This window comes from Lissotriton helveticus, chromosome 12 (assembly GCF_964261635.1).
Source record: "Lissotriton helveticus chromosome 12, aLisHel1.1, whole genome shotgun sequence".
Classification (NCBI taxonomy): Eukaryota; Metazoa; Chordata; class Amphibia; order Caudata; family Salamandridae; genus Lissotriton; species Lissotriton helveticus.
The window spans coordinates 42,539,816-42,559,031 of record NC_136073.1 but is presented as its reverse complement, the minus strand read 5'-3'; the positions used below and the strand labels follow the sequence as shown (position 1 = coordinate 42,559,031).

Genomic DNA, 19,216 nt, shown 5'->3' with positions numbered 1-19,216 from the left:
GAAACCCACTAATGGGCGTAGAAATAGATAATCTGTAATGTGGAGTAACTAAAAAGTAAGCTGCATCAGCGTCTCATTATGCTCACTAGAGCATTATACAGCTGCTAAGCAACATCCATCCATGGGGATGTCCAGGTTCTTTACTTGCACCTATGGGAGAACGGTGGCACCAGCCAGCTGGTAAAAGTCAGTACTGCAAACATGCCTGGCAGCAAAGGTACTGGGATCCTTCCTTGGGTATAGCTGTAACTTCTTCCCTTCCCTCAACCAGGAGTAAACCTAGCAGGGTCAGATGTCGTACCACTTTAGCCCATCATATAGTCGAAGAACTGCCAATGCATTTGTAGCTTTTATCCAGGTTATCCACCAGGGGTCCAGGATATAAAAAAGCCTGCACTCCTGAATTGAAATCACTGCCAGCATTGCAGGATTGCTCATAGCATGAATGGAGGCAATAATTAACTTCATAAGAGATGCATCCCCATGGCATGACTTACACCTTAACTCCATGGACGGTCATCACCTGCTACTTCAATTAGGTAGTATGTGCAGTAATTTTACAATTGCTCTAAAATTATTCAGTTAAACTGTTAAATTGTCATTGTTTCTAGTATCTGACCTTTAAGATCAGGAAAACCAAATGGGGCCACATAGCTTGAATTAGTGACACTTCATTTCAGAAATTTAGGGTAAGAATTCAAGGGAACAACTTCTCATGTACTAATATACGAATATACTGGGGAGAGGAGTTGGCCTAACGGCTAAGGCGCTCGACCTGGGGATCTGGGTTCGAGTCTCGGTAACGACGCCAAAACCTCCTGTGATTCTGGGCAAGTCACTTAATCTCCCCGTGCCTAAAAATGAAAGTGTGTGTTCTCATGTAAAAACTTAACTTGTGCTAGGTAAAGCGCAATATTCTGTAATATGAAAAAACAACTATAAGGAAAGGTGTGATATACTTTTCAGCCACTGTCCCAACTTTGATAATCTCTGCCAACAGGTCTCCCAAGGTGCGTAGAGGATGGCTAGCAGGTATATATACATCTCCATGCTAGTACTTACCAACTTCTCCATTCTTAGCATTTCCTTCATTGGCTTCCTCGCAGTCTTCCTTTCCAACCAGCCTCTCATCCTCGTCCTCCAATCCTTGGAAGTCTAGCTCCTGCTCTTCTGGTATGGCATCCCTTGGGTTCTTCTAGAAAGGAAGTGTATCATATCCAGTCATTGCCATGCACACACTTTCTGCAACCGCCAACTACATAAACCTTTTTTACATCTTTAAAATACGTGTATTACCACCTATTTGAGCAACTAAAGTGCCTATCAGCACACAAAACACTATCAAAAAGGATAGAAGGTGTGTGAGTAATTGTGAAAGTTATTGAGTTCTAATCTAATTCCCACCATTGTGCTGGGCACTGGATTATGCAAGTTTGTAAAAAAAAAAAAAAAAACAGCTTATGTACGAGCCAAGGAAATTTAGAAGCATATCTGAATGCTATATCAACAAACTTGATTCTTCATTTAAAACTAGCAAATTCGATATTAAAAAGCTACTTAAATAATGGAAACTCTAAACAGTTTTCACTTGCCTATTTTTTAAAGAAAAACATACACAAAACAAAGGATGAAGCAAGACTGGCAAAAGCTTTGTGAAGTTGCAAAGGAAGCACTGCCCCGTTATGATCAGCAGCACCACCGATTACCACATAGTAATGACTAGCAAGTTATTACGTCCATTGCAACGGGTCAGCAGGATTCTCAATACTCTCAAATAAGGTAATACCTTAACAGTTCTTAGGTGGGAAAATTGCTTAGTACTACATTGAAGAATGCCAATTATTACTAACCATCATATGATTCTCAGTGATGGTCAAGGACTATATACACTATCATGGTATTCCTCACTAACTGTGGCAGTGTTAACAGCAATCAATCAGGCGGAGTTGAACCAGTAAATACTTGTGCAAAGAAGACTACTCAAATAGTGAATCACCAATGTAGTCTCAATCTAGAATTAAAGTGTGAATATATCTTCAGCAGCTGCTTTGAATGAACACATTCAAAGAACTAAAATAATAAGATTCAACATTGCTATGTCATCCTTTCCGTCCCATGGAGTGAGACTGGAGTGAGACTTTGATCTCCGAGGAATGGATCTGTTGGTTTTTTGGTTATACAAGAGAGTAATGATGTGGGCCGTACAAAAGAGCAAGGCAGAGGCTGACTGATCTATTGTTGACAAAGGAAATGTGTTGGTCATGTATTGACTTTCTATGTACTTACTATCCAACACTTTTCATAAATCTAATTCATGGAATGGCATCTCAAAGTAGGAGAGAATTTAAAATAAAGCTGAAAGTGAAACATACACTGAAATGAGACACATGGTTAAAGAAGGAAGGCTAGGTTATCAAAATGCTTTAAGTTTAATGCGAAAACATGCATGCAATCAAACTCACTCGACTGAACAATGTAATGGCCACTAGGAAACCAGCATTACATGAAAGGTGTTGTAAGAATGCAAAATTTCCACCTCCATAACAGAGCCTCTTCTTGTTAAATTCCACAACTAGCTGTAGACCTGGCTTTTCAATCAACCCTTGGCAGGGCTAGGCGCACACACATTTGTTCAGCACCAGGATACCCTCACTGGTGATGTGATTTAAAAATACACAACATTAAGAACAGATTCAAAAAGAAAGTTCATCAATCTAAAAAAGGCTTTAACTTGCATGGGGTAGATGGACCGAATGAAAGAAAAGGTTTAATACCTTCCTGTTGGAAAGCGGGTTATTGATAGGGTAAATGTAGGTCTGCCACTGGTAATAAGGCCGCTAACACATGATAGGACTCAGCATAGGTCTTAGAAAATTATTCCTTTGCTCAACCCTTGGTAACGTGGCTGCGAGCAGACAGGCTTAACTTCAAAGACAAGTATGTAAAGCATTCAAAAACACCATTTCAGTAAATAACTAAGACACAACACAAAAGAAAAATCCAACACCAATTTATAAAAATAGGTAATATTTTTATCTTTTAAATGACACCAGAACGAAAATAATCCACTGTAGGGAACATGATATATGAATTTTTAAAGATTAGTCACTTTGTAGTGCTTAGAAACCAACAGCGCCCCTTTAAGTCTTTTTGTTTGCTCTGTCAGGGACACACCTTTATAAATTGTTCTGAAGAATTCTCACCACTGTAGTGGGCCGCCTTCTTCAGCAAGCGGGGTCCAGTTAGAACACCTTCCTGGTGTTCTGCTTGCAGGTCCCAAAGTATCCAACACACAATCCAAGATTCTTGAATCTCCAAGAGGGTCCTTGAAAGTGTGAAACTTCAATTCTGCAATCCACTTGAACAAAACCCTTACAAATCCTCTGGTACTCGAGGCTTTGAATTCTTTGTGGGGCTGTACAGGTGAGCTCTGTTAACTTGTAGCTTGCAGGGAGTTTCTACTCTTGAGTCTTTTGGCAGCAAGGTAATCCACAGGGCTGTAGTTTCAGATGATGCAGTCTTCATAGGTCATGCCTTAGAGTTCCTTGCACACAGCAAAATCTTCAGCAAGGCACTTCTTGCTTCATTCAGTTTCAAGCAGCAGATCTGGAGGGCTCTGCCCCTCTCAGATACTTATTCAAAATTCTCTGGGTCAAGCACCAGGTCACTGCTGACCAATGAGAGCAGGGCAACTCCTCATAGGTATGACCACATCCTGTGGAGTGTGGCATTAGTTTGTCCCAGAGTGCATCATCCTTCCGAATCCATAATGGCTGATTTTCCAGCAAGCAGGTAAGAGCTGGCTAAACACACCCCCTGGGGTATCTCATTTCCATGGACCATCCCAGTACCATCTGCACATTCCTTTCTTAAGCCTAGTCTTGACTCTGGGTCAGGACTGTCATAGTGGACTAAAACCCAGGCCTCCCCTCTTGCCTTTGAAGAGCGTAGTTTACGACGCCACCTCCTGGCCTGGCATTCCTATAGAACAGATCACTGGCCTCCCAGCAGCCTGGCTAATCCACTTAACTCTGACCAATCAGAACAGACTACTGAAAGGCTGAATTTGGACTTACAAACAAGAAAGTCTCATAACTTATTGTATGTACACTTTAGGAGAAATTCAACAATATAATATTGTTGGATTTACTACAACCATTCTGGGAAGTCTTTGAATGGTCCGGCTAATCCTCTCCTATCAATATTTATTAATCAATCACTTCCTACCAGGTTAATCTATGGGCCATGGGGTTTGCAATTGGGAAAATGCCTTGCGCCACTTTTGTAGCACCAGGGCTTATAAAACCATATTTTATAAGTATTTCCCTAATTTCTAACGGATCCCCACCCCCTGTGCAACTAGGGGAGACTTCAGGGGTTTTGAATCTGCAGAAATATTGCAGATCACCCTTACCCAATTCTTCCAGCATCAAAGTCGAATTTGAGCACCTCTTTAAGACAATGTGTGGAGTGAAATGTAAAATTTCACTTTACCCAGGCTTCTAAAAACTCATTTTATAAGGGCGCTCCTTATAGATAACTGACCCCCCACCCCTGGGATACCTAGGGGTGACCCTGGGGGTCCCTAATATGCAAAAACATGGTAGGTTTTTCATTTTTAAGGGCCCCTACCCTCAAAGTCGAGTTTGGGCACAATTTAAGGTTTAAAACCTGTCCTGGCCACCAGTGCAGCTTTTAAACTGACCTCAGGCTTCAGCACTGCACACATGCTGATGCAGAGAATCTGCTGGCCTCTAAACTGCCATGCCCCAGGATACTGGAGACTTCTAGGTAGTTTCAATCCCCTGCCCTATTACATACTAGGGGCTTAGGTGGTAGGTCATGCCAACTACAGGGGTACCCCACCACACTATAGTGTACCCTAGTGTATGTTGGGTGTCTTAACTGTGTTCTAATGTGTTCCTTTTAGCTTGGCACGGGCCCTGGGCCTGGTTAAACAGAGCCCAGGGTCAGTCAGAGTCAGTTACCACCAGTTCGTCAGCAGAAAGTTGGGGGTGCCCAGGGCACAGGATGACTTTGCAACATACCACCCCCCTACCACCACCCCCCCCCCCCCAAACGAAAGGTGATGGGTTACTAACCTACACCCTGGTAGTCCTAATCGGCTAAGTGGAAAAACCTGGAAAGTCCATTGCATTGGCATGGGCAACCCCAGGTCTGTGTTCCACTGTAAAGTCCATTCCCTGTAGGGAAATGGACCACCTTAACAGCTTTAGATTCTCCCCTCTCATCTGCATGAGCCACTTGAGAGGCCTGTGGTCAGTTTGAATACGAAAGTGAGTTCCAAACAAATATGGTCTCAACTTTTTCAGTGACCACACCACAGTAAAAGCCTCTCTCAATGTCACTCCACCTCTGCTCTCTGGGAAGAAGCCTCCTGCTAATAAAGGCAACTGGCTGGTCAAGGCCCCCTTCAGTCAGCTGTGACAAAACTGCACCAATCCCTTGCTCTGAAGCATCAGTCTGAACTACAAATTCGTTTGTGTAGTCAGGGGCCAGTATCACTGGTGCTGAACACATAGCAGATTTCAGAGTGTCAAAAGCCTTCTGACACTCTGGGGTCCAAATCACCTTTTTGGGCCTCTTTTTAAAAGTCAGTTCTGTTAGGGGCCCCACAATGGTCCCATAATTTTGAACAAACCTTCTATAGTACCCTGTCAGTCCAAGGAATGCCCTGACCTGAGTCTGGGTAACAGGAGCTGTCCAATCCAGAATAGTTTAGATTTGAGATTGGACAGGCTGTACATGGCCCCCACCTACCAGGTGGCCCAGGTACACCACAGAACTCTACCCTATTTGGCACTTGCTTGCCTTAATAGTCAGGCCTACCTGCTGATCCCCCCCCAGGTAGAACTGTATACAGATATATCATCCAGGTAACCTGCACTAAACTGTTCCAACCCAGACAACACCCTGTTCACCAACCTTTGGAAGGTGGCAGGTGCATTCTTTAATCCAAAGGGCATTACCTTGAACTGATAATGTCCCTCTGGTGTGGAGAATGCGGACCTCTCCTTTGCTCCATCAGTGAGTGCAATCTGCCAATAACCTGAAGTCAAATCAAAAGTACTCAGGTACTTAGCAGCCCCTAACCTATCAATGAGATCATCAGCTCTAGGTATAGGGTGAGCGTCTGTCTTTGTGACTGCATTCAAACCTCTGTAGTCCACACAGAACCTTAACTCCTTGGGTCCCCCCTGAGGGTTAGGTTTAGGTACCAGTACCACTGGACTGACCCATGGACTCTCAGACGGTTTAATTACCCCCAGCTCCAGCATCTTAGCAACCTCAGCTTTAATGCTGGCTCTGACATGGTCAGACGACCTGTACAGTTTAGACAGGTCGGCTGTCACCAGTGTCAATGTGGTGCACACACCACTCAGTGATGCCTGGGGTCAGAGAGAACAGGCCAGCAAACTGCTCCATCACCTGCTTACAGTCTCTGTGCTGCTGATCTATCAACTTGGGAGAGAGCACAACTCCCTCCACTGACCCATCTTGCACATTAGTGGAGAGGAGGTCGGGCACAGGCTCAGTTTCCTCCTTCACATCCTCATCAGTGGCCAGTAAAATGGTCATGCCTGCCCGGTCATGGTGGGGTTTCAATCTATTCACATGCAGGACCCGGTGAGGGTTCCTGGGGGTGCCAAGGTCAACCAAATAGGTAACCTCACCCTTCTTTTCTAAGATTGGATAGGGCCCACTCCACTTGTCATGGAGAGCCCTGGGAGCCACAGGCTCCAACACCCACACCAACTGTCCCGGAGTATACTTAGGCATAGTAGCTTTTTGATCATACCAGTGCTTCATTAGCTCCTGGCTGGCCTCCAGTTTCCTGTTTGCCTTGTACACGTACTCTGCGCCATTCTAGATCTCAGGCCTAGCAGATAATCAAGCACATTGTCCTTAGCTTCTTTAAGAGGCTTCTCTAAAGACTCTCTTAGCAGGCTCAATGGCCCCCTCACAGGGTGTCCAAACACCAACTCAAAAGGACTGAAACCAACCCCTTTCTGTGGCACCTCCGTGTATGCAAACAGTAGGCATGGGAGGAGACCCTCCCATCTTCTTCTGAGTTTCTCTGACAACCCATTTATCATGCCCTTCAGGGTTTTGTTGAATCTCTCAACAAGACCATTTCCTTGTGGGTGATAGGGGGTGGTGAACTTGTAGTTGACATTTCAATGTTATCCCTCTGCACTCGAGTACCACGCTTAGACTTCAATGTTATACTTTCAAGTTAGCGCAACCTATGACACACGGCGTCCTCCCGTGTCTTAAATGGAACTCCAATCGTGGTACAAGGAGAAAAGCCTTCTTGTAAATAGGTGCGCTATTTCATACATGAACCACACTGGGATTCTTCACTTGTGTAATTGCTTTTATTTTGGTGATTTTACATCATATATTTCCATTAGATTCTTATTTTCGTTGATTTCCACTCATAATCATGTTAATTGAACGACATATTTCTTTTTAACATCAGCTTATCCACACCCAATGCATTTCGGGTCATACAAAACAAACTGACCCTTCGTCAGGGGTCTGAAACGAAATAGAAAACAGGACCATTAGGTTCACCAACCTATTAAACAAATACATATATGGTAATCATGATTTACCTATTCCCTGATGCAGTAGGTGGGTCCAGGGGACAAACAATGTCCATCCCCACCCTTTCAAAAGGAACCCCAACCACTGGCAGTGGTATTAGGGGATCCTTTGTCTTGCCCCTGCCTTGCCACTGGCCTGACAGGTGACACAGGAGCTGCAAAACTCCTTTACCTTTTCAGACATATGGGGCCAGTAGAAATGGTTCACCAACTGGTTCCATGTCTTTGTCGGTCCCAAATGTCCTGCCAAGGGGATATCGTGACTCAAAGTCAGGATGAACTCTCTGTACTTCTGGGGCACCACCAATCTCCTGGTGGCCCCCTCCTTGAGGTTTCCGGCCTCAGTATAAAGCAGTCCATCTTCCCAGTAGAGTTTGTGAAACCCACGGTCATCCCCCTCCTCTTGCTTAGAAGCAATCCGCCTCAAGCTCTCAAGGGTGGGACAGTCACGCTGTCCCTGACTGAACTCCTCTCTGGAAAGTCCACCTGCTCCTGTCAGTTCTGCCAAATCTGACAGCTCTATCAGGGATTGAGTCCCTCCCTCAGAGGCCAGATCCTCCCCATCAGGGTTAGATTCTTCCTGCATCTCTGGAGTTCCCTGGGCTGGCTCACCAGGCCCAGTGCCCTTGTCCTTGGATGCTTGGCCCTTTGTTCCAGGGTCCGAGTGTCCAGTCCCTCCCTTCTGGCTAGTCTGTGACCTGGTCACAGCACATACCCACTCAGGGAGCTCCAATATTTTCATATGGAGTCCTCTTGCCACCTCTGACCACGCAGAGGCTTCAAGATCATTGCCCAGTAAACACTGGACCGGGAGCACCTTTGACACCGCTACCTTCATAGAGCCTGTCACACCTCCCCATTCCAAATCCACCACAGCCATGGGATGGAGTTTGGTAGTGCTGTCTGCATAGGTCACCTGGTGAAATTCAACAGGTAACAACCTCTCTGGGGGCACCAGTTCATCCAGGACCACAGTTACACTAGCCCCAGTGTCTCTGAAAGCCTCAATCTCAGTCCCATTCACTTTAGGCCTCTGCCTGTACTTGTCCATGTTTGGAGGTAAGGCAGCAAGTGTGGCAATACTCACCCCACCCAGCGACACGAAGGTTGCTTCCACCACCTGCCTGTTCTGTACACCATCCTCCACCCCTACACTGACACTGGCAATCCCTGTGGATGGCCCCTTAGGGGGCAGCTTCTTGGCGCAGACCGCATCTCCCTGCTTATGCCCTGGCTGGTTACAGTCAAAGCACTTACCCACCTTTGAGGGATCAAAGAACCTACCAGGCTTTCCCTGAAACCCCCTCCCTTTGAATTTGGGTTGGCTCGCCCCCCCCCCTCCTTGTGCAGGTTTTTGTGGGTCTTTGGAGGACTCCTTAGGATCTTGACCTTAATTTCCCTGGGCTTTCCCCTGGGGAGGGACCTGTCCTCCTTTCTTCTGGTCACCCCCCTGATGCTGAATGGAAACCTGGATTCTCTCCCAATCAGCTGATTTCCCCCTGCTCTCTGGGGTCTGTCAGCTTAGAGTCCACTAGATACTGGCGTAACTTCTCTTCTGCACAATGAGTCAAAATGTGTTCCTTCATAAACAAATTAAACAATCCCTCATATGTGTCAACTTTGTTACCAACAATCCAGCCTTCCAGTGCCTTTACTGAAACGTCCACAAAGTCTACCCAAGACTTTGAACTCAATTTCTGCGTGCCTCTAAACTTCACCCTGTACTGTTCGGGAGTCAGACCAAATCTCTTGACTAAGCATGCCTTCATCTGCTGGTGTGATTCTGCATCCTCTCCCTTCAGGGTCAGGAGCCTATCCCTCCCAGCTACTGGAATCAACTCCCGCAGGAGTGCACCCCAATACCTAGAGTGAACCCTACTCATTTTAAGGGCCCTCTCAAAAGCTGCTAGCCACTTGTCAATGTCACCCCCCTCAGTGTACTTGGGTACTATGCCTTTGGGAAGTTTAGGTTCAAATCTACCACCCCTAGACATTTCAGCATCTTCTTCACTTTTGCTGCCACCATTCCTTTTCTCCTCCCTCTCCCATTTTCTCTTAGCCAATTCGAATTTCTCCTTCTCCAAGGCAATCAACTCTAATTGAGCATTGAAGTTGTCTCTCTGCAAGGGACAGTAGTGGTACCAGAGTAAGGAACCCTTCCCCACTCCCACCACCTTGATTCACCTGGCTAACACTAGTCACAATGGGAAAGGTCTCATCCTCACCCACCTCTCGGGTGAGGCAGGGGGGGGGGGGTTACATCTTCCCACCCCCTTGGGTTCTCTTCCGCTGCCCTGGCCCAGGCCTTTAGGGACTCAAGCATCCCTGCCTTCCTCATCTTCTTTGCAGGACGCAGCCCCCCAAGCCTACACTGTTCTCTAAGATCGGCCATCTTAAACTGGGACAGTTTAGCCAGCTCCATGGTTCCCTAGTTTTGGGTCACAAAAACTAGGCACATAAGACTTAGAACAATTTGGAAAAATCAAAACAATGGATTAAAAAGTTTAGTCCAAATTCGAAAAATCAAACTCAAAAGTTTTGTTCTAAGGCAATTCAGAGGCTTTTTATAATCTTAAATTATTCACTGAAAGGTGTACTTTTTAAACACAAATCCTCATCCCATCGCTGCCACCAAATGTTGGAAAGTGGGTTATTGATAGGGCAAATGTAGGTCTGCCACTGGCAATAAGGCCACTAACACATGATAGGACTCAGCATAGGTCTTAGAAAATTATTCCTTTGCTCAACCCTTTGTAACGTGGCTGCGAGCAGACAGGCTTAACTTCAAAGACAGGTATGTAAAGCATTCAAAAACACCATTTCAGTAAATAATTAAGCCACAACACAAAATAAAAATCCAACACCAATTTATAAAAAGTAGGTAATATTTGTATCTTTTAAATGACACCAAAACGAAAATAATCCACTGTAGTAAACCTGATATATGAATTTTTAAAGATTAGTCACTTTCTAGTGCTTAGAAACCAACGGGCGCCCCTTTAAGTCTTTTTGTTTTCTCTGTCAAGGACACACCTTAATAAATTGTTCGGAATAATTCTCACCACTGTAGTGGGCCGCCTTCTTCAGCAAGCGGGGTCCAGTTAGAACACCTTCCTGGCGTTCTGCTTGCAGGTCCCAAAGTATCCAACACACAATCCAAGGTTCTGGAATCTCCAAGAGGGTCCTTGAAAGTGTGAAACTTCAATTCTGCAATCCACTTCAACCAAACCCTTACAAATCCACTGGTACTCCAGGCTTTGAATTCTTTGTGGGGCTGTCCAGGTGAGCTCTGTTAACCTCTAGCTTGCAGGGAGTTTCCACTCTTGAGTCTTTTGGCAGCAAGGTAAGAGGGGAGAGGAGTTGGCCTAACAGCTAAGGCGCTCGACCTCGGACCTGGGGATCTGCGTTCGAGTCTCAGTAACGACGCCAAAAACCTCCTGTGATTCTGGGCAAATCACTTAATCTCCCCATGCCTAAAAAAAAATGAAAGTGTGTCCTCATGTAACGTAACTGGTGCTATGTAAACTGCTCTGATACCTGATTCGGTTCGGGTCTAGTTCGCGCTATATAAAACTCTACAAAAAAAAAAAGGTAATCCACAGGGCTGTAGTTTCAGATGGTGCAGTCTTCATAGGTCATGCCTTAGAGTTCCTTGCACACAGCAAAATCTTCAGCAGGGCACTTCTTGCTTCATTCAGTTTCAAGCAGCAGATCTGGAGGGCTCTGCCCCTCTCAGTTACTTATTCAAAATTCTCTGGGTCAAGCACCAGGTCACTGCTGACCAATGAGAGCAGGGCAGCTGCTCATAGTTATGACCACATCCTGTTGAGTGTGGCATTAGTTTGTCCCAGAGTGCATCATCCTTCCAAATCCATAATGGCTGATTTTCCAGCAAGGAGGTAAGAGCTGTGTAGGAAGGTAGATCCCTGACTATGGTTGCCCCCAACTTTTTGCCTGGTGTTTTGCTGGTTTTCTGACTTAGTTGACCTGGGGCCCTGCTATTCAGGACCCCAGGCCTACTGCTCTCTCTGTAAAATGGATTCCATGTACCTTAGGTACATATCTAATTGGATACTGAGTCACCTTATCAGTCCCTGTACAGTGTACCTTAGGTACCCAGGGCATAGGTGTACCCAGGGCCTACCAGGGGCTGCAGCATGTATTATGCCACCCCTGGCTGGCCATCCAAATCTGACACAACTGGCTGCACGACAGCTGGGGCAAGGTGGTGTAATCACCCCTTTGCTTTAGATATAGTATACCTATATCTAACCCTAAAATGGACACACAGATCTCCTATCAGTCACTCCTATGGCAGGCCTTAACAATCCTGAAGGCAGAGTGCTTGGAATCGTGTGAGATGGTGCTCTGGCATGAGCTGAGCCTGTCTGCGGCTTTCGGGATCTATCCCTTAGCCGTTTCCATGATATCGCATACCATATACTCTTAAGTGCATTATAATCCTCGCGGTTAAATGCCAACTCTGGTATCGCTTTATCAAAACATGTCGAGTAAGGTGTCATACGAATTGGAATACTAACCCCTCGCCAATTCTGGCGACGGGGTTAGCATTCCACCCTTCTAGAGGGACACGACATGCATGTAACCTATAACCCGGTTAAAAGTCAGACAGAGCCTTAGCATCCACAAAATGGATGCTGCCACCGAGACACAAGTCTGCCCTCCTGCTGCTGGGAGTCCTCCCAGAGCAGGAGATAAGGACAAAGGGTTTCCTGCCAGGGGCGGTGCCAGCACCGTCCCAGACAAGGTTTGGTGTATTCCAGGTAGGCAGGGCTACAGAGGAAGGTGACTGCAAGTGGCACCCCGGTGCTCACTGTGCATAGGCTGGCTTAAACCAGTTCCAGGGACACTCCAGACCCTGTGCTGGGGAAAAGCCCGCCAAGGAAGTGGGTGTAACCACCCCCCTCCTGGTCCCACCCCTAGGGCAGGACTTAGTCGCGTGCCAGCCCCCTTTTCCCAGATAAAGGTAGAGACTGGCCCCCTTCCAAAGCAGATCATCTTTGGAATCAAGATACCACTTTCCACGAAAGGACTTCACGATTTCTTCCTCAAGATTCTCCCTTGTGGCTAAGGAGTAGTCACCCTGCATCCGCAGGCACCATCCAAGAACACTGCGGTCTGCTGCACGTCCTTCCTCCGGAATCCGACTGCTCAGCTCGACGAGACCCGGCTTCCCTGGCACCTCTGACCTCTACCCACCTCTACAGCACAGCTGAGAACCGTGGGTGCGACGAGACCTCGAGGGACCGGCCATCGCCAAGACTGCACGACTTCTGCACAGCAAGCCCACCGAGTAATTTCCTGGTGAGTGCTTTGGGGTCCGAGAAGCCCCCACCCTGAGCAGCTCCAGCACCTAAGAGCAGCCCCCCAGCGTCTCCACGATCGGCGTGGGGCCCTTCTGCTTTCTGCTGCTCACCGCGTTGTTTGGCTACTAGCCCGCTGGCTTGTGGCCTTCCGAACGACGCCCGACGACAACACTGCTGCTGGTCTGGTTGCTCCAGACTGGCCCTTGCTTCCCTCCATAGGAGAAGTAACCTGGACCCTCCTGGTCCGGCTAAGACGCCATTTTAGGTCCACCGCGTGGGCCTTGCATTTGCCAAGACTTGTTGCCCAATCCTGGGTCCAGCGACGTCGACAGCAAGAACCTTCGTGGGACAGCTCGCACCTCCATCCTGGTCGCCGACAACGCCTCCTGGTCCGAGAGACTGCAGAGCCCAGCAGCGCCCACTCACCTGACTGCGGTGACTTTGCCCGGTGCCATCCTGGTGCCCACTTAATCACTGGCTAGTGATTCAAGAACTTGGTCCCCTCTGCTTTCAGGTTTTCTTCTTCCTTGATCCAGGCTTGGATCCATCGAACTTTTCTTCACTGGTCGCCTGCCAGCAACTTCCTTCTTCCAGGCTCCTGGTCCGGCAACGAGATTCCCGACGTCTTTTCAGACCTATGCAGCTGCAGCCCCTGGGCTAGGTAACTTCGGCATTTCGGTGCCCCAGCATAGCCTCACTATCCAAGGGTCAGGATCCACTGTCGTTTTCTCCCTATCAGGTCGGGTTCGCCCGTGAACACTAACTTTGCCTTTACTAGCTTCCATAGACTTTGTCCCGCATCCCGCGTGAGAGTGCACACTCTGCACCCGAGTCCCCTAGGTCTCCTAGAAGTAATCTAACGATTCCCTAGTCAAGTCCTAGCGATTCCAAAGCCTATTAGTACTGTACTTACCTGCTAGTAATCTCGCATTCCACTTTTAGAGTATATGGTTTTTCGTGCCCCTCGGGCATTTGTGTATAACGTGCTAACTTAAGTATTTTCATAAGAGTTTTGTTGTGTGCTTAGCACCCTGTCCTCATAAAGAGTACAGGGTTGTTGTGATTCTAATAAATACATTGTTTATTTTCATAACACTTGTGTGGTGTCCTTTCACTGGGTGTTCAAGGGGTAATGTGATGGTAAAACAGCTGGCTTAACACGCCCTCTAGAGTCTTAGCCTTAGACTGCTCGTATCCATGCTACTAGGATAGCTGGTCTATAAGGTTGACTTACAACCAATCATCAATAAGGGTTGTTTGGACTGATATATAGTGATCACTAGAATAGTGAACACTGCACATCAGGCCAACTTCTCACAAGCTGGCTAAACACACCCCCTGGAGTATCATTTCCATGGACCATCCCAGTACCATCTGCACATTCCTTTCTTAAGCCTAGTCCTGACTCTGGGTCACGACTGTCATAGTGGACTAAAACCCAGGCCTCCCCTCTTGCCTTTGAAGAGCGTAGTTTACGACGCCACCTCCTGGCCTGGCATTCCTATAGAACAGATCACTGCCCTCCCAGCAGCCTGGCTAATCCACTTAACTCTGACCAATCAGGGCAGACCACTGAAAGGCTGAATTTGGACTTACAAACAAGAAAGTCTCATAACTTATTGTATGTACACTTTAGGAGAAATTCAACAATATAATATTGTTGGATTTACTACGACCATTCTGGGAAGTCTTTGAATGGTCCGGCTAGTCCTCTCCTATCAATATTTATTAATCAATCACTTCCTGCCAGGTTAATCTATGGGCCATGGGGTTTGCAATGGGGAAAATGACTTGTGCCACTTTTTTAGCACCAGGGCTTATAAAACCATATTTTATAAGTATTTCCCTAATTTCTAATGGACCCCCACCCCCTGTGCAACTAGGAGAGACTTCAGGGGTTCTGAATCTGCAGAAATATTGCAGATCACCCATACCCAATTCTTCCAGCATCAAAGTCGAATTTGAGCACCTCTTTAAGACAATGTGGGGAGTGAAATGTAAAATTTCACTTTACCCAGGCTTCTAAAAACTCATTTTATAAGGGTGCTCCTTATAGATAACTGACCCCCCACCCCTGGGATACCTAGGGGTGACCCTGGGGGTCCCTAATATGCAAAAACATAGTAGGGTTTTAAGGGCCCCTACCCCCAAAGTTGAGTTTGGGCACATTTTAAACTGACCTCAGGCTTTAGCACTGCACACATGCTGATGCAGAGAATCTGCTGGCCTCTGAACTGCCATGCCCCAGGATACTGGAGACTTCTAGGTAGTTTCAATCCCCTGCCCTATTACATACTAGGGGCTTAGGTGGTAGGTCATGCCAACTACAGGGGTACCCCACCATACTATAGTGTACCCTAGTGAATGTTGGGTGTCTTAAGTGTGTTCTATGTGTTCCTTTTAGCTTGGCCCTGGGCCTGGTTAAACAGAGCCCAGGGTCAGTCAGAGTCAGTTACCACCAGTTCCAGTCAGCAAAAAGTTGGGGCGTGCCCAGGGCACAGGATGACTTTGCAACACTTCCGGATAGTCCTTTACTAATCATATGGCAGAAAAAGTTTGGTTAAGGAATTTGACTATAAGATGTATTATCTATATATAGGTGAAAAGTAGAATAAAGAAAACAAGACTGAGTCAAGTATTGCATGCTGAGACAAAGTCACAACATGCTAGATACAGCTGTGATAACTACATTAATGAATATCCTCCTGGCACCAGGATGGGTACAAAACCTTTTCCCCGGCTACAGCTCTTCAGAGGGCAGATAGCACCATGTGGAGTCAGCCATGGCTGCACCCCCTCTAGACAGGATATCAAAGCATTTAAGGTACCAACCAGTTTTCTAGCATCGGTTGCTGTTCCTTTTCCCATACCTCACTGACACATTACCGGTCAAATCACCCAAAGGATCCATATGCTCACATCACCATGGGTGGCTGATATAGTGGGAAACGGTGGTGCCAAACAGAACATGATTAGTATTTCCCAACATGGAAGGGATGAAGGATCTTAGGGTTATGTGGAGTACACACAGCTCCAGCACACCAAAAGCCTCAGAGCCAATATGTTACTTACATTGGCACCCCGGTCCAATTAGAAGGCATCAGGGGGCAAGAGAACTGAAGAGAAGACTCACTAACAAGCTGCACCCAAGGCACTCAATGGTTGATGAAGACGCTACTTCTTGAAGACCACTAAAGGGCTTTCCTCCCTCAATTAGCAGTTGGCACCAACAGGATCCTTGAGGACCTAAGACCAAGCAGGTACAGGAATTCCAGAACAGGAATCTGATCGAACATCAGAATCAGATCTCAAATATCCACAATCCTTTGAGGTGGAGGAAAACTATGTGATTTGTGTCCAGTACTAAAGTTATGCCACTGTGTGGGGGCAAGATGAGTGCTCATCTCCAGTGGCAAAAGGACCGTGAAATAACAGTGATGGGACCTCCCACTTAGGACTTCGTGCAACACAGGGATGTGAAATTCCCATCGCCCATTGTCCTTGGGACAAGTAGGGCCGACACCCTGCAGCACAATCACTTTGGCTTCCAGTTCACAGTTACACATTAGGCCTCCAATGAAAGTGCATTGTCTGCAGTTAAAGATATTTATCCAAGTTAATGCTGTTCAAAGTTGTATGTATGGTTTATTAATGTAAAGCCTTTATTAGGGTGAGTGATTTAAGGAAAAGCTGAAAGTTTGACACAATACCTTCAATGGTTCCAGTACAAAAATGTGTATGTGTTTGAAAGTTATCACAAGGCTACCTATAATCCTCCCAGAATGTGGTCTGATTGAAACCAAATATTTCCAAAAACTTTAAAGCAAGATTGCTTATTCTTTTCTTAAAAAAATACGCAAAAACCCAGTAGAAAAAAAGGATTACTAAACTACTATGCAATTGTAGGCACCATTTCGAAGAAGCATCACTTAGTTAAACAAGTTTGATACATGCTACTATTTCAGAAAAAGATAATTGAACAAGCATTTACAATGCAATGGTCTCGGCATTGTTAAAGTTAGAGCTATTGGCATTGCTCATGACATTTTTATTTATGTTTTTAAAACATAAATAAAAGGCATTGTCATTTACAATGCCAATAGCTTAATACCTCGCAAATGCGCGACCTATTGCATTTGCACCCACAGAGAAACACACACACACACACACACACACACACACGATAGCAGAGCGCCGAGGAGCTGGCAGAGGACAGCGAAAGCAGTGACGAGCGACAGCAGAGCGCCGAGGAGCTGGCAGAGGACAGTGAAAGCAGTGACGGCGACAGCAGAGCGCCGAGGAGCTGGCAGAGGACAGTAAAAGCAGTGACAGCGACAGCAGAGCGCCGAGGAGCTGGCAGAGGACAGTGAAAGCAGACACAAACATGTGCAGACTGTTATTTAGGCCCACTAAATTTGTGATAAAATCATATATCTTTGCATTAGTAAAATGATATGATTTTTCGGACGTGATTATTGTATTATTTTCTCAACTAGTTGAAAAGCCTTTGAGTTCTATAGCTTAATAATCAGTCCACTTTATGGACTTGTATAATACTGTTTTACAATATGATCGACAATTTTGGCACACGTCTTGTGTTTTGATTGGTTCAAAATAAAACTGCCAACCTCTAGAAATGATTAGACGAGGGGCTATATAAAGTGAATGGTTTCTCTATCCATTACATAGAATCTTCTGGATTATTACTGTAGTCCCGATGACTTCCATGAAATCTGAAGATGTGGCCCAGTAGGAGACACTCCTCGGCACGGAGGGGTGAAAAGGCCTGCTGTACCACTGTGATCTGTAGTACAGTTTCAGTACTGTACACACTGGTAAGCTTAGAGTAGACTAACTTGGAAAGGAGGGTGCAGTTGGCGTATTCCTTCTGACCACAGAGCGCTACTCTGGGTTTCAGTCCTTGTCGCAGACATGCCTCCAATGCACATGTATGATCCTCTTGGGTGTGTAGGTGGGGTCAAAGTGCAACACCTTACTATGATGAACTCGATGCAGGAGCACACACTGCCCAGAGCCATGTAGGGAACAATTCTCCATCCCCCAAAAAGTCTTCTACTGTGAACAAATTTATTTTCAGAGCTGGTTCCGAACACTAGTGATCCAAATGCGTTCTTACATTTGACAGTGAGTAGAAAACTCTCCAACAGAGACTCGCTGGAAGAAAGATGCTATCTTTAGACACAAACTTTGGAACAAATTCCTGTTAGACTGACATGCCATCCGGCCCCTTCAACACCCTTCTGGCGATTTACCCTTTACATTTACCCTAATGTGCAGTATGGAATGCGCAAGTCCAAGAGACGTAATCACCAGTGTTTTATCGGTGTTGTTGCATAGGATGGCCAGTGGGGGCGCCATTTCTCAAGACATCGTGCTTCGCTCTTGCAGCGATTTTTAACAAATGGCTGCGCTGTTTCTTAATGACATGGCAGCCAACGTGGCAAAAGCACTAGATGGGGCCAAATGCCGGATCTTCTTTGTTTTCACTTAATCTGCAGGACGTATTTGATTAACTAAAAAATGCCCCCGGAAACCCGCCGCGGCCGCACCGGAAGTCAGGCAAGGTCGCCTGTGACGGGGGCGGGGCCGTGTCTGGACCGGAAGAGGAGGCAGGCGGAGTCAATGCGTCTCGCGCCCCGGGGCTCCTGTGAGCGGTGGAGAGCCCCGGTGCCGCGCCAGCAGGAGGTTGCGCGCCGCGTGCTAAGGGCAGGGTCCCCCGAGATTGGCCAGGTAAGTTCAAAAGGGCTGGGGGGGCTTGGTGCACGTGTGTGTGTGTATATGCTCGTGTGTGTATGTATGTGTGCGTATGTATGTGTGCGTATGTATGTGTGCGTATGTATGTGTGCGACGGTGACGGCGGCGGGGGAGGGGGGCCTCGGTGCACGTGTGTGTGTGGGGGGGGGTGTCTCTGTATGTATGTGCGTGCGTGCATGGGCGCTTGTGTGTGTGTGTCTGTGTGTATGCGCATGCGTGTGTGGTGTTTCGAGCTTCCCAGGAGACAGCGCCTGGCCACAGCGCGCGTTCGCGTGCGCGTGGCAGTTTCAAATCGCCTCCAAGGCGATGCGCGTGGCCAGGATTGTCTCCTGGGAAGCAGACACGGCAACAATAGGTTCTCGGCGAGAACGCGCTTAGCCGAGACCTAAAAATCAGTGTACAGCAGCTTTGACAAGATTATGGGAAACTCGTAAATAGACAAGCACTGGCAAAGCCAAAAGCCAGGCACTGGTGGTCAGCGTA

The 19,216-nt window shown here is 46.7% G+C and overlaps 1 protein-coding gene across 1 annotated transcript in view; it reads right to left on the bottom strand.

Annotated features, from left to right (window-relative positions):
• The window catches only part of GIGYF1 (GRB10 interacting GYF protein 1), a 1,662,840-nt gene that overhangs the window by 986,907 nt on the left and 656,717 nt on the right, over positions 1–19,216 (bottom strand). The window contains exon 12 of the mRNA XM_078668650.1: positions 1,063–1,195. Coding sequence (XP_078524776.1) covers positions 1,063–1,195 — 133 coding nt within the window. The remainder of the gene's footprint in view (positions 1–1,062; positions 1,196–19,216) is intronic.